Source organism: Ciconia boyciana, chromosome 1, assembly GCF_034638445.1.
Source record: "Ciconia boyciana chromosome 1, ASM3463844v1, whole genome shotgun sequence".
Classification (NCBI taxonomy): domain Eukaryota; kingdom Metazoa; phylum Chordata; class Aves; order Ciconiiformes; family Ciconiidae; genus Ciconia; species Ciconia boyciana.
This window is the reverse complement of record NC_132934.1, coordinates 56,075,211-56,098,743: the sequence shown is the minus strand read 5'-3', so window position 1 is coordinate 56,098,743 and position 23,533 is coordinate 56,075,211. Positions and strand designations below refer to the sequence as shown.

Genomic DNA, 23,533 nt, shown 5'->3' with positions numbered 1-23,533 from the left:
GGCACCAACCCCAGGGGTAGAAGGCAGTCATGGCTGGGGACGTTCTGCATGGCTCTAGGCGCCCATCCCCGGGAGTCTGTGGTCTGGGGGCTACCAGGGGAGCCGGCAGGGGGATGTGGGCAGGCAGGGGACAGGAAAGGGAACAGAGAGGACCTAGGGCACCATCTGGTGGCTTCGCTCACTGCCTTCCCTAAATACCTGTCTCACAGGGTCACAGTATTGCATGGCCAAGGGCTGAAGAAACACCAGGTCTTTCCAAGAGACAGGCCAGCAGGAAGAAGAGACCCCTGCCCTTGGCCCAGACTTGCACACCCTTAGCGCACTGCTGGGTGGGACAGCGGTGCACACCAGAGCAGTAATAACCACTTCACTTGGGTGCTGTTCAGTCAAGCACCTCCCTTGATAAAGAACCAGCCCTAGCTAGGTATTTAGATATGATTTACAGTAGTGACACCCCTGACAAGGAAAAAGAAGAGGAGTAGAAGACAAGAGCGATGAAGGAGAACACCTTGGACTACACCTTGGACACACATTTCATTGTTGTTATCCACCACAACAAGGTCTTTCTTATCTACAGATAAAGGCAAAATATAGTTGGCGTGTTTCATACAACAGAACAATACCCATGCAAGAGCTTGTCCTCTGCAGAAAAGGATGAAACCAATAAACCAATGGACCACTCAAGTTCATCCCAGTTTTTGCCTTCTCAAATTACGATTTGCTGTAAAGCATTGTGAAGGAGTTGTTTTAAAGGGACTAGATGACCTCAGTGTCAGCAACACCCTTTGCAGCAATGCCAGCTAAGACAACACATTGAGGATGATCATGGTGAGAGACCGCATCTCTCAAGACCAAAGGCTCACACCTGGTGCAGAGGGCAAAGGATCCTAGTGCTAACACAGCACCTCCTTTAGAAGAAGACAGGCAGCACATTTCCACCTCACACCTCTGCTTACTTTACTGATAATGGGTCTCCACTTCCCTGAAATCCTGTCAATACAAAGGGGTAATTCAACACCTGGGAATCAAAGATTATACCACCATAACCTGAGAGCATGCTCTGTGCATAACAGCACCATGCTGCGGGAAGCAAGTGGAGCTGAGGCCCTTAGGGACACAGTTTTTAAGATAAATCCATTCTCAACATTCATTTTAAAGCTAAACATCTAGAGTGAACACAGCAAGCCAGTCATCACTTCTCACCTTTGTGGAGCTGGGGGAGCCGATCCTTAATTTCTCTCTTTTTTTTTTTTTTCAATTGCTCAACACTTAAAAATGAACTCCTTTCCTCTTGCTAGTAGTACTCATTTTCTGCATCTAACCTCATGGACCATAGAGTCAGGTAAGACAAAAAGACTAAATGACTGCCTTTTTTTCCTGAACAAATCTCTGCTACAAAGTAGCTATACCAATATTATATAAATTATATTTCCTAGTCTCTCCTACCTGTGCCTGAAGGCATTTCCTCATACCTCCTTGGAAAACTCCATACCATTTAAAAATATGCTCTCACAGTCTTCTGCTTTATACCTTCTCTCTCACACACTCTGATGCTACTGCGGCTGCCCATGGTGCACGATGCTAAAGAAGTTATATTAGCTTGTGGCCACATAGCTTCAAAACTTCCTTTTTCTCATGCAGCAGCCGTTTACCCTTGCAGGGCCAATCCAAAACCCATTGAAATCAACACAGCGACTCCCCCCGACTTTGGCAAGCTTTGGCACACAGCCCAAATCCCCAGACTTGCCAGTGTTTCTTGGAAATTTTTACTTTTTCACTTAATTGATCACAACCTGGTGTGATTCTTCCAGTACTTTAGCACTGACTGTTCTAGAATAGCCTTTTCTATTCCAAATACCGTGCTTCCTCTCACGTTTCATTTTAAACAGCTTCAGCTACCTATTATATAGAATAGTTCAGGCATAAATGTAAGAAACACACTGTTTAAAAAGGTAACAGAAAAACAAGACAAATCAATTCACTGTAAAGTGAGATCCTTGCCAGGAAATTTCCAGTAGCACCCAGTATTTTTAGCATTTATAAAATTTAAAAAGCAAACCACAAAAACTAAGCAGCATTATTTTGCAAGTTTTCACTTTTCATCTAATTCACCAGCTTCTGCTGAATATTTTATTGCCATACTGCAACATATTTATAATTCACCTCATCATTTCTTCAAATTTGTTAAGGAAAGGAAGAAATTTCATTTCTTGAAATTTGTTGTGTTCTGTGAACACAAATGTTTTCTGGTCATATTAGTAAACACTAAAATTGTAGACTTCAAAAATATTTATTTATAATTGTCACGATCACTTAACAAAGGGAAAACAGGTCTAATAAGCCACGCTGTCTATTCATTGCTCTTTCTGAAATGAATTCCTCCACACTGGGAAGAGAAAAAGCATTTTCCTGTGGTTAAAGAAAGTCCAAATTGCATGTTTGAAATCTCTTCTAATAAAAAGAGCAAAGCAATAAGCGGATTATCTCTTTAAACATAGTATAGGAAGGCTGGAGGCCCCGGAGACATTTTCCATAGCCTCTATCTCTGATGCATAGCAACATTATCTTCAACTAGAGAGGGTCCTATGACCCTGGAGCTCAATTTTAATTTGATCTTCTTCTTTAAAGAGGTTTCTATGATTCCTCTCAAGTTATGCTGCATATTCTTATTTTGGGTTGGTTTTGTTTGGTTCTTATTTTGTTGTTGTTTTTTAATCTGAGATAAAACAGCCTCAGCTTTTTGATCCACTGGTTTGATCATGTTATATGGATATTTAATGTAACCTCTTCCCTATCAGAACTAGAATATGCATCAGCACAAATGGTAGGTAAGTTCCAGCTGACAGGAGAGAGAAGAGCTTGGATAGAAAATTCACCTCTAGGGCCTCCCTCCTCCCTCCAGTTGTTCTAAGTTTCAGAACTGGTCTACCTGGCCAAATAACATATGGGGATGGGGGTAAAGGAGCCTTACACCCTTGTTGGGAAATACCAGCCAGCTGAAACAAAGGCAAACCTATTGGTTTTGGTGGGGCAGAGGTGCCATGCCTGCTCCCACAGAGGCTCAAAATCCCAAGCAATAATAATGCCCATTGCCCAGAAGAACAGGAAACTGGGGAGCTTGGCTTGAACTTCTCTGGGCTGGAACCTGGCCCCAGATCCACTTGGCTTACGCAGCCCTAGCAAGGGAGTTTCCTTGGGTTCCCACCTCCTTGTTCCTCTTCCTTGTTCTGGAAAGGGCACTGCCACTGAGACATGTTGCCAGGCAGGGATATTTTCTCTGTTTTCCTTTTCTCCATCTTTATCTCTGTCTGTGCATCCAGTCCTCACCGTATACTGCTGATACTGCTGAAGGGAAAGCATTTACTCGGAGGCACTGATTTGAGTCGACTGAGTATGATCACAGCAGGCATCTGTGACTACTTGATGGGATTAGCAGATTATGAAAAAGCATGTTTCACTGTGGGGTTCCTGAGAAAGGAAAAATGGGCAGGTGGATGCTTGGATCTCCGTTAAACTATGCATGAAGGCCTGATGGCCATGTCAGGAAAGCTGTAGGCACAGGATCAGGACTGCTGCAGGTCAGGATTGGAAGATCAAGCCAGCAAGCAGGGAGGTCTCTGGATTGTCCTATCATTAACAGAGGATTGAGGTTTAAGTATTTCAGCCAGGCCAGGTGAGAGAAACCTGCACAGATCCCATCTGCACCATTTCTAAGATACATGTGAGTGCTCGACAAAAGCAGCTTTTCTTTTGCATCAAACGGCTTTGCTGCAAAATAGCTTTGCTGCATCAATGCAGACTGAGCCCCGGTGGGATTTGAACAGATGCATTCTGTTGTTAATGAAGGGCAGTTTAGAAGGAGCCAGGGGTTCACAAGTCCCTCGTGGCTGCCCCCTGAAGTCGCTGTGGATCTCTGCAGAGAACTAGTGATGTAATAGAGTAGTTCTGCCATATAGAAAGATGTCTGGTCCACACAGGGTCAGATTTTCCCTGTTAGATATTCTCATACAATGTATCAGAGGATTCTTCTAGAGTTGCTTGCTTCTTAGGTGTCTGCAGAATGATGAAAAGGAGAAAAAAGAAATGGAGGAAAATTATTCAAAAGAAGATGAATTAATTCTTAATAAGCAGACGCTGACATTTGTTCTGTTAGAAACGGCTATAAGTGATCCACTGAAACGGAAGCCACTACAGTGAGAAATGTTGCTCCGCCAGAGACGAACGTGACTAATCCAGCCCAAGGGATAAAGATGCCTCCTTTACTTGTCACTCTTCCCCCAAAAAGCTGTCAGACAGGGAGGGGAGGGAAAATTGGACTTGGTAAAAAAATAAATCACTTTGGATTCTGTGAAGGAGGAATTCCCTGACCTCCTCAATCCTGTTTCTTCAACAGTTGAGTCTATTCCTCACAACCGTTCCTTGTGTAGACAAGGCGCTGACAGACTGATATTTTAAGCGCTGTGTGGCACAGGCCTGCTGTAAGCAAGGTTACACAGCAAGTAGCTGAAATGCCACCGGGTGAATGAAGCCCTACCTACACTAGCATTTTCTCTGTTGCCACCACCAAAGGGAAACATTTTACAAAAATGCTGAGTGTGGGCACCTCCAAAGCATACAGGATTAACCCCTCGCTACCCAAGCTGGCCGACAGTCCAGCACGACAGCAGGCTCTTGTTTGAGGGGCTCTCTGCTCTGCTTCTCTTTACAGCTCCCCCTCTATGTGCAGGATCCCACAGCAAGGGCTGTCCTGGACCCTCTGCAGCAGAGTCAGCCACTGTTCAGCAATCCCAGCTCCCACTCACAGGCCAAACCCACTGGCCCACAAGTCTCACTCTTAGGGAAAACACCCTGTTATACTCTGGCACAGCCAGCTGGAGGACGAGTGTCCCAGGCGGTCACAGCCCAGGATGACTGAGAGGGAAGCTGATCAAGATGCTTGCAACAGTAGTGGAAAGCGCAGTCAAATTCTGCTGTGCTGCGATCATGGGGCCCTGCCACTCACGCTTCCTTCTGTCCAGCACAAGAACGGAGGACATTTGGTGGTGTCTGCTCTTGGTGCGAGAGCTCATCCCATCCCCTCTCTTTGCTTTCTTCTCCTTTGTTTCTCCCATCTCTGCTTTGACCTTTACCTGTCTGAGACTACCATCACCAGAACCACTCATACACAGATGCTCCTTTGCTCCTGCTTTGTTGCTTTGCTCCTGCTCTGTTTTACAGACCCGCTGCCCCCCCAAGCAGCGGTTGAGTGGTGTGGGCCACACACAAGCAATTCAGCACAGCCCAGACAGCTCCACAGGAGGGAAAAAACCCCACACATACTACATCTCATCATCCAGACTGAATAATTTCTAAGGGGGCAGCTGGTAAAGGTATACAGAAGAATAAATAGGACAGGGAAGAGGGATCAGGACCTACTGTTCTCCCTATCCAACTAATTCCAAGTGCAGCAAGAACACAAAACCAGGGATGCTGTCTTTTCCAGTGCAGATGATGCACTGGGGTATAAAACAGCTTATATAAAACAACCCATCCTTCCCCTCAATAATCAGATACCTTTGCTACCAACAAAGGCTACCAATCAGGTAGCCTTTGCTACCACCAACCACTGTGGTGCCACTGCAGTAACTGCAGGAGGCCAGTAGCCTTGGGACCAGACCACATGGCAAGTAGGTCTGGCACAGAGGAGGCTGCTTGATTTTAGACCACCTTTTCCTAAAAGGTGGAAGTTGTGAAAATGCCTCAGACACTGGAAAATACTGTCCTTCATGAAACAGAGGGCTGGTGCCAGCTGAAGCTGGCGGCATGCTCCACACTGCACAGGCAACCTGGGGAACTCTCCCCAACAGGACATCAGTGGGAGGAAGCAGGAGACATTTTTCAGGAACATTTTCCAACGTTAGAAGAGTGAATGTATTTTTTAAGCAGATAAGAGGTCTGCAGGGGAAAAGAACAACGAAGTTCTGAGGACATGAAGGAAATGTTCCCTGGTGTGCCTGATGCAAGTTTTGTCCCTATGAAACAGCTGATGCCTGCCAAAGGCAGGGTAGAGGGCTGTGTGGGCTTCTGGTCTGCTTCATGTGGCCCCCACAACTGATCTGCACCTGCATATTCCAAGTTGCAGCTACTTTCACTATGAGTGGATTTAGTTCCTTGTCTCTAACTCGTAACTCCCAGCCCAGCAAGAAGATCCAAACCCAAAATGTACCCACGCTGCCTTTTCCTGAGCCCCAGAGCTGACAGAGACTGTATTAGTTCAGCCTCTGTTCAGACCATCTTAGCTTCTGCTACGATGAAATGTCTCTCAGATGCTTAATGCCGGTGACAGCAAAGCTGTGTCCAGGGTCTGCCCCCAGTGCACAGATTCCTCTACCCCAGAGGACTTCTCAGCTGCCTAAATAATCTGGAAAGGGCAATAGTGGGGATCAGCATCTGGCCAACTCTCCATGAATGTCCGTCCCATTCAGAGGGAGCAGCGACGCCAAACCCCTCAATGCCTTTCAGCATACGTCACACAGCAAAGCATCTGCATGAAACCGGGACTGCCTGAACTGGTAGAGCTGCAGGAGCAAGGGTTCTGCTGGAAGAGGGAAGATAGGCTACATGTGCAGCCTAGCTGGCAAGTGGATGCCACATCCCATTTTCCCCTTTTGGTGGGACTGGAGATACACTTACTGCCTGCTAGGGCCATGGCGACTCTGTGGGTTTTCTTTCTCCATGTGCCCAGTGCATAAGGGAACTCTCCAAGAACAGGGTCCCAGCCCTTACCTTTCTTGGAGGACTCTTTCTGGGTGATGGGTTGTTTGTGTTGTTCTCGAGGGTAGAATAGACATCAACTTGCTGCAAATCCAGGCACTGCACAGGGAAGAGAGAAGAGAGCAGGGGTCAAATAAATTACTTCAGTTTAAGACAACTAATTGCTCACTGGGTTGTTCCCCATCTCATGCCTGACATTTTTTAGAAACCCCTGCCATCTCCAAAATGTTGAAGTTCCTGACCTGAACTTCAGGAAAAAGAAAATCCTTTTCCCCTGAAATCTTTACGGTGCAGCTGCATCATCTTCCTTTTTCAGGCTCACAGAGATGGGCTTTGATGTTACCTACCCTGTGTAAGGCAGTGGAGAACAATGCCAATGCCCCTGCCTCCCTCCACTCCAAATTGTCCCAGAATGCAGAATAAAGACCCCTCTGCCACATGAAAGGATATTGTGCACCATGGGGACTGCAGGTAACCAGCAGTGCTCTGCATTGCCCAAGACTCTTTAGGTGCCTGAAATCCACAAGCTCTTGCTCACGATTATTCTGGGCACACAAGGGTGAGAAGAGAGGCGAGGCTGAGGTCCAGAAGCACAGGGGCTGTCAAAAATGGGAAACCCTATATTGGGCATGATTTCTATTTATTTTCTGGGTTTTTTTCCCAACCCAGAACTCTCCTTTCTTCTTAGAGTGAGCAAAGAATAATAAAAAAAATCAATACACTCCCAGGCCCTCAAACATATCCATGGTCCCACACAGCTACACAGAAAAACACACACACGCCCTACATGTGTATGCACCCGCTGGTCCCCCAGGTAATCATGTCACAGGAGATGTGTGTCAGTTTGAGTGATGTTCCAGATCTGCCTGAAGGATCAAACATAACAATCAGGAGGACTTTTCCATGTGTGTTTCAAGGATGACAGCAGGTTGCCAAGGTGGCTGTTTCTCTGGCAACAGGAAGATGGGAGGAGCTCCGGCCGCAAGAGGGGCAGATGGTATTAGTGGAGAGACTGCAAAGGGAGCGAGGCGCCCTGCAACACAGCGAGGAGGACGAGCCAAACATGGAGGCTTGATTCTGGGGCTGCCAGTCACCTGAACGCCCATCATTTCATCCGGAGTTGCAAACGCTCAGCATCTTTCAGGTTCATAGTCAGCAGGACGGTGGTTTGAACAGGACCAGATGACAGAGGAGCAGCATTTGGGAGCGGGGCTTGCAACAAACAGGCACTCAGACAGGAGGGGGCCGCAGGGAATGGAGCACCACACGGCTCTCCCATTCCCACTCCTCCTCCAGAACAGTCAAATTATTTCACCTGTCTGCTTCCCAGTCCCAACAACCCACTTGCCCACACCGACATTCCCAACTACTCACATGTGCACATGCGCACACGGAAAATCCCATTTCCCTGTCCTCATTTTCAATTCTCTTTGTGATGCTCGCAGCCTGGCTCCATGTCCCCTTGGCAGGACAGACAGCCTCTTTCACTGCTCTAGTCTGAAGCCACTCGCAAGCAAGAAGGATCCTTTTGGTGTTTAACCTCCAAAAAAGATTCCCTCCCTCCACAAGCCCTCTTCCCATGGAGGCTGTTGACAATGCTGGTCCTTTGCTGGCCAGTTGGAAAGCTGGTGTCTCCAACCGCCATTTGCAAATTACTTACTTTCACTTGGTCACTGACCACCTGCTACTGTCACAGCAGAGGCACAAAGGCCTCTCTCCTCCCTGCTGGCAGATGCCTTCCCATCCCCAAGCAGCCTCCTTCTCTGCCTCGCACCAGGAAAAGCTCCTTTGCTCTGGAACCTGCCTGCACCACAGGAGTTCTGTTTGCTACTCAAAAAAGCTTGCTTGAAGTGTAAAGTGGATGAAGCGAGTCCCTCGGACTGTTATTTCCAAGCTGCTTGTTAACTAGGCAGCTAAACTGGAAGACAGAGGAAAATACAGGTTTGGGTCTGGGCAGTGCAGTGAGGTAGAGCTGCTCCGGGGCTGCAGGAGGACAAAGAGGTCTAGAACACCTGGCAGTGTAGTGGGAGCAAAGTGGGTGCCCAGCTGCCCCCTTATTACCAGGACTTTTTGCTACCTGCTGCTTTTCACTGCATACACCCACCCCCAGGGACCACAAGGTAAACGGTGGCACCTGAAAAAGCCAGTGGGGAAGGCATTTGCTCCTAGGGATGCTCAGCAGGATGGCTTTGCGGAAGGTGTGCTAGGACCCTTCCCACACCAGGGGTGAGCCTTGCTGCCGTGTCAGGTAACACAGAACATTTAATGAGCTGCACCAGCCAGTTCAAAGCCCTTACTTTGATGTCCAGTGCTGCCTCCTGTTGCTCCTGCTCTCAGCTCCAGGCCTGCAAGGACACTGTGGTTCTCTGAGCTGATTTTTTTCCAGACTCTGACTTCTTGCTTTCCCCCACAGATAGCACATCTGGCACGTGCTGGCCTCCTGTCCCATCCCCTAATCTCTGATCTCCTTCTTTGTCTCATTGCTTGGAATTGCTTCTCACTTGTCCTTTCCATTTCCTTGCCTTAGCTTACCCCCATGCTGACTACAGATTTCTGCCCTCCTCGTGAATTAAGTACTAAGTGTTCAACACCCGATTTAACACCAACGGCTTTTCACAACACACCTAATTTCAAACGCAGTTTGCAGGGCTGGGTTTACACCATGCAGAGTCCCAACAAAATTTAGCAGCAGGGCACCAGAGTCATCTTTCAAAGGAAATAAGGTTTGTTGAGTTTCCACTCCCTTCACCCATCCAATGCAGGGTCTCCATCCCAGGGCCCTCGCCCTCTCTCCCCCATTAAATTCCCTGTTACACCTCGCAGCCCCGCTGTGCTCCCCCTCCTCACCTTGCAGCCCTGCTCTCACCACGTGCGGTGTCTGCGGTGGGAGTTGCTGCTTCACGTCTGAACGAGTCACCCTGCAGCAGCTGCTTCACAGTAAAGTAACCTCTGGTGGGCGGGCTGGTACCCCCCAGCACGCAGGAGACGGTCTGAGGCTGCTTGCAGCTCTGCCAAAGAGGGCTGAGCCACCTGCCCTGCACACCGGGCTGGCTGAGAGCCCCACACAGCTGGTGTGTAGTGAATGGGCTTGGGGGGAAGGCCAGCTGGGCCAGGTCCATAGGGCTCCTGCAAGCAAGGGGCCCAGCCAGCTCCCGGGACTGCCTGTGCCTAAGGCTGGCTCTGCTGGCTTGCGATATTAGCCTTAGTGGGGCCTCCTGAACAGAACAACATGATGAAACATGTAATTAAGATAGAGCTAAGGATGCATGACGAGGCCGACTGAGCGAGAAATGGATTTGATTTTTTTTTTGTCTCCTTGCAGAAATCATCCACTTCAGCAGGAAACTACCCATTCAGATTTTTATAAGCCCAAATTAAAAAGAAATTATTTGGTACCCATGAAAAAGTTTATAACCTGCAACCTCCTTTACCCAAAGCATTGCTTTTTGCCCAGAATAAATGTCACTTACAATATATAGTGCTTTCTTTTAAACCTCTACTCCAAAGATGAAAGGGCCACAAAACGGTGCCCCCCTCCCCGAAGTGAGAATGAGAAGGGAGCAGGCCCATCCTCTTTTTCATATCTGCCCCCATCAGGTCTCCTGCCTCCCTGGCAGAGCTTGGCTCCTCTCTGCAGAGGAGCTTCATTTTGTGTCTGGAGCTACATTCTCCAGAGCTTCGTTTTGTTTAGTTTAAATGATTAATGCAGCAAAGCTTACAGGTTTTCCTCGGAGAGACTTTTCCAGCCTTTATAGACCTCGCAGTCAGAAAGGTTTCCTAATATTCAGGCAACATCCTTCTCTACTCACTTTTCATTTTATTCTTCCTCGTTTGTCCCACAGATCATGGGGAAAAAAAACCCCTTCCCTTCTTAGTGGAGCAGCCCTCCCATGGGAGTAAAAGGAGAAAAAGGAATCCATTTTAAATGGAGCTGGATGGGTTGTAAATGGGATTAGGGGTCATGGTTACTTGAGGTAGCTGAGGTCTGGGCCTGACATTTCAGGAGAGCCACTCCAATCCTATTACCTATGACGCTGCCGCTACTGGGCTCAGGGAGTGCGAGCAGTCAGCATTCCCCAGTTTGGGAAATGGAAAAAGGAGATCCTATGCAATGAATAGGGAAATGTTCCAAAAAAGAGACTCCCTTTGCTTTCTTCCTGCCCTTCCCCCCCCCCGAGAGCTAGTCAGCCTGCTCAGGTCTGTAGTGGTCTGTGACACTGACACCGGTGAAGGTGTCACAGCAGGAGCTCTAAACAGCTGGGGTTGTTGTGGGGAGCACTTCTTTCTGCCCCTTTCCTGATCCATCATTCTCCAGCTGGGGAGGGCATGTCCTTGAGACACTCTGCAGTACAAAGTGGGGCTGAGATCCCTTCTTCCTTCCTGACTCCTGGAGACCATTCTATCTCTACCACCAGGAACCCTCTCTGGCCCCATACTTGCTACTCTGTGCTGCCACACTGCTGGCAGAGGGAAGGGTGCTGCCCAGCAGGGCACGGTGCAAGGCTTTGGCACTGGGGAGGCCATGAGTGGGACCAGGATGGAGACATGCAACATGCACAGTCCTGAGAGGAGCTAAGCAGGGCAGAGCACAGAAGCAAGGTCACCAGTACCAGGCTGGTACGCAGGTATTGCTCATGTTTCACATCATGATACTGGCATTGTCTGTACCACAGCAGGGCAGGGAAAGGAAGGGTTGTACCATGATGCGGACAGAAGGGATGGAGGGCGATTCTGGTACTCACGTCATAGACGGGAGATGGTGGTGGTGGGCTGGCTGAAGGGGGCTGTGTTTCCACCTTCTGTCTCAGGATATTTAGCTGGTTCCTTCTAGGGCACAACACCTGCTGAGGACAAGGCACCAAATGACATATTTGGAGAAAACACCATCTCCCCAAAGATGAAGTGAACACCAATGTCATGTCAAAGCCAGCTGCTCACACAACCCCTGAGTGTTTCCACAGCAGAGTGCTGGCACTCTCTGCACAACATGGGCTGGTCCTTTTCCTCACCGCAGGGCAAAATGGAGGAGTCTGATGACTTACACTGGAGCAGTGGAAAGGAGAAACTGGCTTCTGTGTGTACACAGAAATCACTTCCACCACTGTGCTGGTTTTGGCTGGGATAGAGTTAATTTTCTTCATAGTAGCTAGTATGGAGCTATGTTTTCGATTTGTGCTGAAAACGGCATTGATAATTCAGGGATGTTTTAGTTACTGCTGAGCAGTGCTTACACAGAGTCAAGGCCTTTTCTGCTTCTCACACTATCCCACCACCGAGGAGGCTGGGGGTGCACAAGAAGTTGGGAGGGAACACAGCTGGAACAGCTGACCCAAACTGGCCAAAGGGGTATTCCATACCATATGACGCCATGCTCAGCATATAAAGCTGGGGGACGAAGAAGAAAGGAGGGCATGTTTAGAGTTATAGCATTTTGTCTTCCCAAGTAACTGTTACTTGTGATAGAGCCCTGCTTTCCTCGAGATGGCTGAATACCTGCCTGCCGATCAGAAGTAGTGAATGAATTCCTTGCTTTGCATTGCTTGCGTGGCTTTTGCTTTACCTATTAAACTGTCTTTATCTCAACCCACGAGTTTTCTCACTTTTACTCTTCTGATTCTCTTCCCCATCCCAGCTGGGGGGAGTGAATGAGCGACTGTGTGGGGCTTAGTTGCCGGCTGGGGTTAAACCACGACAACCACTGAAACTTAGCTGGATGGAGGGTGTAAGCATTTAACAGCACACAACAGTGCTGTAGGACAGGGAGTAAAGCAGGGCCCTGTTCAAAGTGTGTGTGGGAATTTCACAGAAGCAAAATGCAGTGACTCTTGTCAGGATTTGGCTGGGAAGCTTTTGCTAATACATAGAGTCTAGAGAAGAGAACCAGACAACCATTAATGATGACATGTAGTCAGTGATACACTAATGTGCAAGTCCAGCATGGAGTTGAAGGAAGCAGGTCTCTTCCTCTGAAACGTTTCTTGCATCGGATGAGTTCTCCTTGAACACGCTCCATTCATGCACAGATAAGGGTTAGCCCTGCTCAGCAAGCAAGAGAGGAGGCAGAAACGGCAGAAGGCTTTGCTAAGTATCTCTGTTCTAATTCGGAAAGAAGTGGGATGATTATATTCACATCACATGAAAACGATGAACTGCTTTCCAGTCCATTAGTAACTAAGGAGGATGCTAAATAGCTTCTCTTAAAGATAAACATTTTTAAACCAGCAGGTCTGAGCAAGCTGTGGTGAGAAATATGGGCTGTGTTCTGCAGGAGGGCAAATGTAATGACTGCACAATCTCTTCGGGCCCCAAGGGGAGCCCGCAGGTCTGAGACTTGTTGGCCCACCTCAAAACCTAGAGATGCCAATCGGCAAGTTGTGACAATGCCTCCCTCCTCATCCCCATGGAGACACTGTCGAGGCAAGCAGAGATGGGGGCCTGTCTCCAGCCTAGTCACTCTGCTGCTTACACTCCTTCCCCCTCCATCAGAGTGCCTGCAACGAAAGTCTCACGAGATTAGCAGGTCTGCCAACTGCTGCCATTCTGTTTTCAACCTCATGATCTCTGACTGTGTGTGCTGAAGCCTGATGCTCCTTGGAGTCATAGGACTGTACCAGCAGCACAGCCTCCACATAACAATGCATGCAGGGAGTCTGCTGTCATGGTGGCAGAGAGCAGGTTGAAAGAGTAAATATGGGGGATACTCCACCTAGAAAACAACAATCCCCAAATTACATTCTAAATTACATTCAGGTTTCTTTAAGCCAGCCTTAAAATCTCTGGAAGAATGCAGAGGATGTTATTTTGAACACCTGAGGGTAGCAGGACTAGGAGCAGTAGGTTTTCCCCAGACAACAGGGATTCCAGTATTACAACTCCAGTTTTTTCCACAGGCCCCCTGTCTCATCCAGCTCTTTCAGCCCTACTTTTGGCTTTTCTTCTCTTGCTCTCTACATCCTTTCTTCCCCACTCCTGGTTTCCCCTTTGCCCTCAGCTACTCGTCCCAGCTTCCACTTCCTCACCCAGCTGGTCCCAACCTGTGCCACTGGTCTGCTCACCTGAGAGGCCCTGTCAGTCCAGTCTTAAACACCCTCCTCCAAGCTCCAGTGCTTCCTCGCTCCAGATTCCAGTCCCAGTTTCCCTCCCGAGGCTCCTTCTTCCAGCCTCACAGAATCACTGCTGTTGGAAGGTGCCTCTGGAGATTGTCTAGTCCAAGCCTCCTCTGCTCAAAGCAGAGTCAACTAAAGCAGGTTGCTCCTCAGGTCCTTGTCTCTCTCTTTTTTTCCAGTTAGCTGGGACTTCCACGCAGGCTTCCTTGGGATCCTTGTCCTGACCTTCCCCTCTCACTCTGTCTCTCAATGTTTTCTCTGCCAAACACATGCCCAAGGCTCTGGTCCCCATCCCCTCCACACTGCAGATTGTTTTCTTCTGTGGTGCCCGAGCCATGGCTCAGGAATGCCGTTGCACAGTCTCCTTGCAACCAGGTCATGCCCTTGCACCAGAATAGCCCTCATCTTGAAAGAGGATTAGAAACAGGGAAAGTCCTGCTCTCCTCCTGCCACCAGGGCTGCAACAGACTTGCTTGGGTGCACAGGATGTTACCTGTGTGGAAAGGCAGCCTCACAGGGGCTCCTTTAGACAAGTGAGCTGCTAAACTGACAAGAGCCACGACTGAGCATGCACAAACTACAATCTTCCAAAGACCCATCACAAGCCTACATCTCCTTGAATATTCTCAGGGCCAGCACACTGCTGGTGTGACTTCTTGGCCTGTGTTAGATCTTTGCTCTAAAGCAGAGCATGCCAGAGTCAAAATGATTACCAGAAGTTCTTTAATAGACAAATCAATGACTCGTTTTGTCTTTCCTGTAATCTTTTTTCTCAGAGAGACTGAACTTAAAAAAAGAAAATGAACCTGAGGCAGTCACCCAGCATGGAAAATTTCAGCACGGGGACTTCCAATCCAGCCAAGTTAGAAGCAAGTGAAATAAATTCCTAGAATAGGTCCTGTCAGGTATTGCTTTTTATTTGGTTATAACTTGCCTTTCTTTTCCACAGAAGCAGACCTGTTGCGGTAATGCTCAATGCAGCAAGAAGAGTGGTAAGAGTAACAAGGATTTCCCACCCATAAGAGGTCTCTACGTACCCTGTACCTGTAAGAAAGAAAGCAAAAGATTCACAGTGTGAGTGGAAGTTACAATCCTGCTGCATATGTAACCCTGGAAAGAGCCTTGAGAGCACTAAAATACAGAAGCAGTGCAGAATATGGTGGCACAGATGCACACACCCTTCAAAACCTAGTCTGACTGAACGGAGAGCAGGGTGCAGCTGAAGAATCACACAAAAGAGACAGGATATAAGCAGCTGCACTTCATGTAGATTAGAGGGAAGTGACATAACTATGAGAGCCAAGAAAGGTGGTAGTTAGAGGCTGGCAAAGGTCTTTAGTGATAGGGGCAGACAGACAGATGGTGGAAAGCACACAGGCCACACAAACTAGTGGGGTAGGTACTGTAGGCATCCTCTAACCAGTGTAGCAAAGCTCTTTCATCACAGCTCTTTGCATTTCCACTTTCTGAGAAGTTTTTCATATCTAGCATTCAGTAATGCAAATCCAGCCAGTCAGCAGCATGCATGTCCTTATCACTTCTTAATAATATTCCTCTTATCATGGCCTGAAGCTCTCCCTCGCTTTCCAGTCTGCGCACTAACGGTACAACCAACCCCTTGTACCACATGGAAAAGGGGGAGGGATTACAGTGAGCCCCTAACGGTGAGCGCCTAACCTGTACATCTGATTACAGCAAGCACCCTAACCACTGACCTTGTGTTCAACCGTCTCTGTCACACTGCGAAAGGCCAAACCACACTGTGTCCTGGGCACTGACACCTAAAAGCATCCTCTGATCCAGTGCCCAGGCTCCCTGGTTAGACCCTGACTTTACACCTGCTGTTCCCAGAAGGCTGTGGCAGGGCAGATATAAATTACTGCATCTTCATGTCCCCATTGGTGCATTGGGAACAGTAGCACAAGTCACCTATGTAAAACACATTCAACTCTGATGGCATTAAGTATTGGGCATAAAGTATTGTTCCCACCTGACTTTATAGCATGTTTGGGTAGAGGAAAAGAAGGGCAAAGATCATCTTCTCATAGCCAGATCCAGCTGATTTTTACCTACCTGCCCTTCCTTTCTGGTTGTTCACTTACCTCTAGCAAGGACAAACACTCCCTTTCCCATTTTCTGGATGTTATTCCATTTGACCTTGCAGTAGTATGTGCCAGTAGAAGAGGTGTGTTCAAGTGGCATGATTCTGTGGTTGTAAGGTATGGCAGCACTCTTATTCTCTTTTCCAGAAGGGATGACTACGTTTTCCGACCTACTATAGATGGATGTTTCCTGGCCCAGTGAATTAATCCAGTAATAGAAGATTGAAAATTTGGTGTATTGCGGCATGTAAGGGAAGATGACTGTACAGGGGATGGATATTCCTTCCTTGAGCAGTGCAACCTGGATGGGAGGTGTCTGCTGTACATCGACATTTCCCCCTGTAAGGGTAATAATTGTTAGCAGTCACCTAACATCACTAAGTCAGGAGAGGACTGCTGCCCCAAACACAGGATCACATGGTGAAAATAACCCTATGTCAGGAAGCATGCCCTTAGCATACAGTGTTGGCCCTTGTCAGAAATTGAGTGATTCAGAGCATGTGCCCTGTGCGATTTGCCACATCTCTTAGGTAATTGCTGTGTGATTTGCGATAGCCTGTTGCATTCACAGGCTTCCCCTTTTCCCTTGTGAGCTCCTCTGTACAACACCAGCACACAGAAAGACAGGAAATGAAGGAGGAAGCGAACTGATTTTGCAGTGGTGTGAGACTATATTTACAGCAGATGAATAGAAAGCAATTTTCCAAGACAAATGCTAGCTGGACATCTCCTGAAACTCCTGAGTTACAAACCTCTGCTTGGGTGTCTACGTGTGCCCGTGTGATGACTCCGCACCAGTGAAGGTGCTGTACACAAGCAGGTGTTATCGGGGGGATTGTGTATTTCTGAAGCATGAGCGAGGAAGGAAATTGCATATTCTGCACAGGGGCCAGCACCGGGGCCATGAGAAATAAGGCACAGCCTAATCACTCCAAACTGTTGCTGCCATAAATGGGCAGCAAAGCGCAAGACTCGATGCTAGATATGGGAACTATCTGCAAAAGACTGCAGATCTTAAGTATCTATACGTGACAGTATGTCAGGCAGAGAGATGGGAGATCATGCCCTTCATGTGCTTCCTCCTTACACAGACAGGGCTGTTGAAAGTGATCTATCGCTACAATTCAGTAGACAATGATGTCGGGAGTTACAAGAGAGGATGAATAAGCACAGATGGGGAACCATACTGTGTTTCACTCCCTGTTTTTTTTTTTTTTAAATAAAAAAAGCTAAGAGTAAGCCATGGGCTAGTAAGGAGCCTGGGGTACAGGACCTCTTTGGCTTCCCAGCCAAATCTGGGTTTAACATCAGGCAGTCTCTGGATCTATTTGTTTGGCAGCTGACATAACACCACACATAAAGCAACTTAAGAGGAGGCCCATGCAAACCATTGTTGTCTTTAAAAAAGGGAACTGGAAACTTACACACAAGTCTTCTTACAAAATGAAGGATTCTTTCAGAGACATGAAAATAGAAAGGGAAAAAAAAAGTAGAGAGAGAAAGTAGGGGATGGGCAGGTTTTTCCATTCATGGGATTCCCTGGGGTTCTGCATCTATGAACAGGCTCATAACAAGGCATTAAAGCTGTCCCAGATCACAGCCAGGCTTGCTTCCTGTCATTGTGCGCTAACACTGCATCGCAACAGCAGCATCACCTCTGCACAGTGGGACTTAGCATGGGAAAAGGCAACTCAGACTTAGCGCCACTGAATGCCGAGCACTGAGGAAGCGTTGTGGGGGGCAATAACAGGAGGGCACAGCCACTGTCCAGAAAGGACTGTTGGGAAGTAACCTCAGTTAAGGAAAATCCTCTACAGATGACATAGCCAGGGACAATAGCCTGAGAGTAAGGAAGAGCTTAGGTTACATCACTCAAAGAAGGTTCCTAGCTGTAAAAGCAACTGAGATACAGTACAGTCCCAAGGGACATGCTCATTCGTTGTGAGTGCACAGTCCTGTGTATGCTAGATACAATATTATGGAAAGACAGTAACAGAAAATTCTGCAGACACGGTGGGAGTGATAACCCGAGTGGTCTCTTCTGGGCCTTATTTTCTAAAATCATTCATCATCCTTCTCCTCATCTCTACCCGGCAGAACACACATGAATATAGTTTCTATACAAGACATGGCTAAGCACTGCTGTAACAAAACAGAGGAGAGATCCATCTTCTTACAGTATCCCAGGAGCCATTAGCTTGAGAAGAACATGCCAGGGAAAAAGCCAAACCATTTTATTTAGGTTATCTAACCCTTCTCCCATGTTCCCCCTTTCTTGAGGATTCTCTCTCTCAGCTTTGAAATGCTTAAAAGACAGAAATAGCAGCAGCGTGCAAATTCCTAGAGGGGATCTCTGGAAATTAGCAAAAGATAGCAGCTGGAAATGCTCCAATATGAACAAACATGAGAGTAAACAAAAGGAATTAAAAAACACTTTTTTACCTTCACACTGAAGCAACCAAAGAAACAGGAAGATGACTTTTAGATTAGAGGCCATGATGGGGGTCAAAGGCTGTAAGAAAGCAACCAGATATGAAGATCCAAAAGGCATAAGAGATGGGGGTTTGTCAGGTATTTCCACGCCCAGTCAGCTGATTGATCCCCTCCCATTTGCGAAGGGACAGGCGGGATGGACACACACTGCTTTTGGCAAGCTGTTCCTGGCAGATGCAGGCTCTTCTGCTTTTCGGTCAGACTCCTCCCCACACCAGGGTTAATTTCTCTGTACTATTGCAATGGTGTTACACCTACCAGTGGGTGTCCAAAGATTAGACCATAAGCTCTTTAACACTTTGTCTCCTGATGACTGTAAAATATCACATGCATTTAAAGCAAACTTTGTCACCTTCCACAGTGACTGAAGCCCCATGTTGGAATATGGAAAAAAATGAGCTTTGACTGATGCAGATCAAGGCCATTTGAGGTGAATGTGGTCAAATTCTGTGAAGGATTCAACTGACTCTGGAGCAATGGACAAGCTTAAAAGTGGCACAGTGGGATTTTTACCATAATTTTGCAAGGATTTGTTTACACAGTTGTTTTGGAACAGCTATTCCTGATTATCTCACTGCATGGACCATCCAAGTTTTGGAACAAGGGCACCTTACTTTATCTTAATTGAGTGCTTTGTTCACATGGGGAAGCTACTGAGCAGTGCCACAGGGTGCGGGTTCAGGGCAGAGTAGCACCGTCAAACTCCTCCTTTATGTGAACACTCAAGTGTGGGATCACCTGTTTTGCCTTCAACATGAAAAACAAGTACCCGCACCAGCAGTCAGTACAGAGGAACAGCTCCACTGTCCTCCCAACTGCACAAAACTTCCCTCCACAGTCAACTCCTCCACTAGGTCACTTTGGAGGAAGGCACTCATATTCCAGAAGTGAGAACAACCGGACAGCAAATTCATCCCTAACAGCTGTGATGTTTCAGATCCACATGATGCTGGCTCTGAATCAGCTTCGCAATGCAGGCAAGCCTTAAGAAACCTATTGTAGGGAAATCTAAGGAGAGCCCTTTGAAGAAGAAAACCCTCTCTGTGGGAGGATCCTGCCGCCTATACTCATGAAGAGTCTTTGATTTCAATGAAAGCTTGTTTTTAGCTAAGACATCTGCAATGCAACAGCTGAGCAGCATCTGACTCAGAAAAAACCCCCGATGTCTGAGAGGTCTTCACTTCTCTCTAGGCAGCTTCCTCCTTTTGCACTTCTTGCGAGACATTTGCACTGTCCACAAGACAGCCCTTTGCTGCAATTTCAAGGGTGCCTGCTCACACGGGGTGCTGGGCTGTGTAGACTGGTGTGGGATGACCATGCTGGGAAAGACCTAAGAAGGCAGATGAGCCTGTAAACTGCGCGTAGTCGAAAGCACTCTCTATCGGTTGTTTCGTCCCTCTAGAGTTTGTAGGAGAGAGGTTTGCTCCAAAGCAGCCTTTGGTTTACAGCATTTTTCCTCCTGTTCAGCCTGGGACAGGTCCTCAAGAGGAAGGAGTCTTGACACAGGGGGTGGCACGCAGCTGTGGCCGCTGTGGCCCCCGGAGCCCAGGGATGGCTCCAGTACCTTGCTGAGAGCCCTGACAGATGGGGAGAGGAGCAAGTGGCTTTGTGTGGCTCTGCAAGGCTGGTGCAGCAGCTGCACTCCTCCAGGGAAGGTTTAGCTCAGATTAGCCAAAACTAACTCCTCTCCCCAAGACATGCTGACATGAGCTGCACGGGGCTGGTCTCAGCTGGAAATCGCTCCTCGCAGGTCTTAACGCTGAGCAGCAAGGACAATCAAGAGCGGTAACAAGACACTTGGGGCCCACTTGGTATTTCAGATATGTAGGCACAGATCAGGCAGCTGTGGCTCTGGGGGGCTGTGGGGTTACAACAGTGCTCGGCAGCATTTTTCAGGCCTGAATGGCATCTCAAGGTAGTTGGGGCAGGGAGGGAGAAGGGGGCAGGGGCTTACTACCCTCCTGTGGAAGAACTCTGCTGAACTGTGAGGGCTTCCTCAGCTCTTATATCACACTCATCCCCATGGTAGCGCACCGCTTTGCAATTTCGAGCATTGATGTATTTCTAGAGGACAGAACATGCTGCTCCTGTCAGTGATGTGTTTTAACTGTTATCAGCATTTATCTGCTTCAAGAATTCAGAGTGATAAGTGGATTAAGTGCGGTAGGTTTGTAGGGGTGCTAGGTCAACATCCTCCTTCCGTCCTTTCCCTTCTCTTCCTATAAACAACCCTGTTGCCACTCTAAATGCCAAGTCCTAGAAATATCACTGTCTGGAATTTAAAAAAAAAAATATATATAGATCTAGCATTTCAAAAGAGATCACACATAAGACTCAGCTGTGGGATTAGAGGCACGGCCAGGCCAGAAATACATTCACTGCTGGAATTTGCTATGGTAGAGCTTGCTGAAAAGAAATGGCTTTGAAACGACTACCCAGCAGCTATTAACTGCGAGACAGGATGACATTCTGTTCCTTAGAGCCTAAAGGGAGCCTGAATCTTTGAATGTTAAATTCTAATTCAATTTGGTCTGGGGATTCTGGACTGGGTTTTAACCCTGGAGACATAAATGGGAGGAAGATGAGGAAAAGCTAGAGAGTTGTGTGTTTTTATTACCAGCCTGTAGCAGGGCTGAACTGATCCCCCCGAAACTTAGGTGGAACTAACCAGGATACCTGTGCCAAAGGAAATAAATTACAAAGCTCCAAAGGAATAGGTCACTGTGTGACCTTCACTCATGCATTATACAGTACGCTGCTGCGTGTGAGCTGGTCCCTGCAGCATGACGAGGAGGGAACTGCCTGTCCAGCTGTAGCCCCACCACAGCACAGACTGGCCAGGATTCGTATGGCTTGGTCCTTCCTTTGATGCAGCGAATGCTAATCACTTCCCGAGACTAAATACAGGATTGGGCCAGGTGCTAGCAACAGTTTCTGCTTGTAGCTGGAAAGCGGCCATTAATTTCACTCAAGCGCTGTTAAAAGCCCGCAACAGTGGCCAGCATTCCCAACTGTGAGGAAAAGCACATTGTTCTGGCGCGCACGAACAACAAGTTTGGGCAAGTGCTGAACCTACCAGAATTGCCTGTTCACAGCTGTGTCCAATGTACACCCGCAAGTAAAGGCACACACACACGTGCCCACACATGCCCCCACAGCCAACTCCAGGGAAAGCATTTATTCAAACAAAAAGGCTGCTGCTAGCCAAGGCAAAAGCAATGCTGCAGAGACCACAACAAAGCCTCTTTATTGCTGAAGCGTTTAACACCACCACCATCCAAAAGAGAAACACCGCTTGGCGCAGAGAAGAGCTGCAGCAACTCAACGAGCCTGATTGCAGAGCACGCTTCAGAGCATTCCCCAGCACGGCAGCTCTGGATTTGCTGCCTTGTCAGAGACCAGCTCAATCCCCCATTGCTGGAAAGCCAGCCAGCGGCAACACACGCACCTCTGAGGATTCACAATCTCTTTGACTCCTCTAACCCCCGACTCTGCAGCGTACGGTTTCCTTCTGTCTGGCGGCAGGAGCGATAGGAGAGCCAGCGCGAGCAGGGCCGTACCTCTGCCAGCATTTTTACCACTGTTGTGTGTCGAGTGCCTCTCAGCAGGGCTGGGTGATGCTGAGGTAAAAGCTGCCAATGCCCTCGCTATGCTTCTACCCGTTGAACTGCTCTAGGGAAGAGAACAATCAGCTACTCAAGGGGAAACCAGAAAAAGAAAGGTGTTGACACCCCCGTGGGGAAGGGAGGGGGCACGTCTATAACTCCCTTTCACCAGCAAAATGAGTCTGCCTCAGAAATCACCCTGCTTCTGCTGTTTTTCTGTTCATCTACTGGAAAGATTCCCCAGGACTAAATTGTCATCACACGCCCGATGCCCACTCCGGGGCTGACGCCGCATGGCTGCGCCTCAACCCCACGGCATTCCCTACGGCTCCCCTTCACAGGCTCCCTCTTACAGCTTGTGTGGCAAGGCGGGGCGAGCGGGACTTTGCCTGGAAGGACTTATTTTCCTTCTCGGGCTGCTACCTTCTAGGAGGACGTCCACCCGGCCGAGCCCGGGGCAGAAGCGGGGCGAGAGCTGCCCTGCTGACAGCAGAGCGGGCCACGTTTCGCCCACTCGTGCAAGAGAGTAAAAGCTTCCCCCAGGCAGCTCACCCGCACCGGGAGGGACAGCAGAGCCGCCTCGGGTGTCCCCCCGCCACAGAGCCCCGGCCTGCCCCGGTCGCGGGGCGGGGGCTGAGGGGCGGCGGCCGTTGCCCGCCAACCCGCGCCCTCACCCACAAGATGGCGCCGTCTCCCCGGCCGCGCGCCACCGCCGTCCCCGCTCCCGCCCGCCGGCGGGGCCCGCCCCGGCCTCGGCCCCGCGCCCTCCCGGCCCCGCGGCGGGGCGGCTGCGGCACGGCGGAGCCCCGCGGCCCGCGATGCGATAAGCGGCGATGGCTGTATTTTTCCCTTTCGGGGCAGGTGAATACTCGCCGTCCAGCTCCCCCGCACAGCAGCAGGCTGCCCTGCCAGCGCAGCTGAGGGTTGTGCCACCTGCGTTTCAGCTCAGGCAAAATGCAATACAGGGCCGGGCTCGTACAGGGCGCTCAGAAAATGAAGTGTGCGAAAAGCCTGCGCTGTGCTGGGCCCGTCCTCCCCCTCCCTCCCGCACCCACCGCCACGGTCCCAGGTCACCGGGGGAGCCACCGTGTTTCACACCCGGTACCACTCAGCATCTCTGCTCAGCAGCACCGCAGCCATAACCCCAGAGAAAACAAGCACAGCTAGGATCCATTTAAGGCAAAATTAATGCTAATTAACCGTAATCAACCACTCGAAGAACAACATTTACTCAGCAAGCTGCAGATACTGCAGTAGTGGTTTGCCTACTAGGCGGGAGCAAGCAGAAGATGGGGTGCAGAAAAGGAAAAGAAACCTTACTGCAGGCTCTGTCGGACACATGGCCCTGCTGTAATGGGTTTAATCCATCCCCAGTCCCAGCTGCCTTCCTCGGCCCCCTCTGCTGCCAGAGGTCACTGTCACCTGGACCTGTCACGCCACGCACCCCTCTTGCCCCACCGCCGGCGGCTCCCCT

The 23,533-nt window shown here is 48.9% G+C and overlaps 1 protein-coding gene across 1 annotated transcript; it reads right to left on the bottom strand.

Annotated features, from left to right (window-relative positions):
• Nucleotides 1–2,308: 2,308 nt before the first annotated feature.
• On the bottom strand, nucleotides 2,309–18,615 carry NFAM1 (NFAT activating protein with ITAM motif 1). Its single transcript, XM_072845152.1, has 6 exons — nucleotides 18,404–18,615; nucleotides 15,962–16,300; nucleotides 14,794–14,903; nucleotides 11,496–11,594; nucleotides 6,766–6,852; nucleotides 2,309–4,053 (listed from the first exon to the last, which is right to left on the bottom strand). The coding sequence occupies exons 1-6, from the start codon at nucleotides 18,510–18,512 to the stop codon at nucleotides 3,994–3,996; spliced, it is 804 nt and encodes a 267-aa protein (XP_072701253.1). The 5' UTR covers nucleotides 18,513–18,615; the 3' UTR covers nucleotides 2,309–3,993.
• Nucleotides 18,616–23,533: the final 4,918 nt, after the last annotated feature.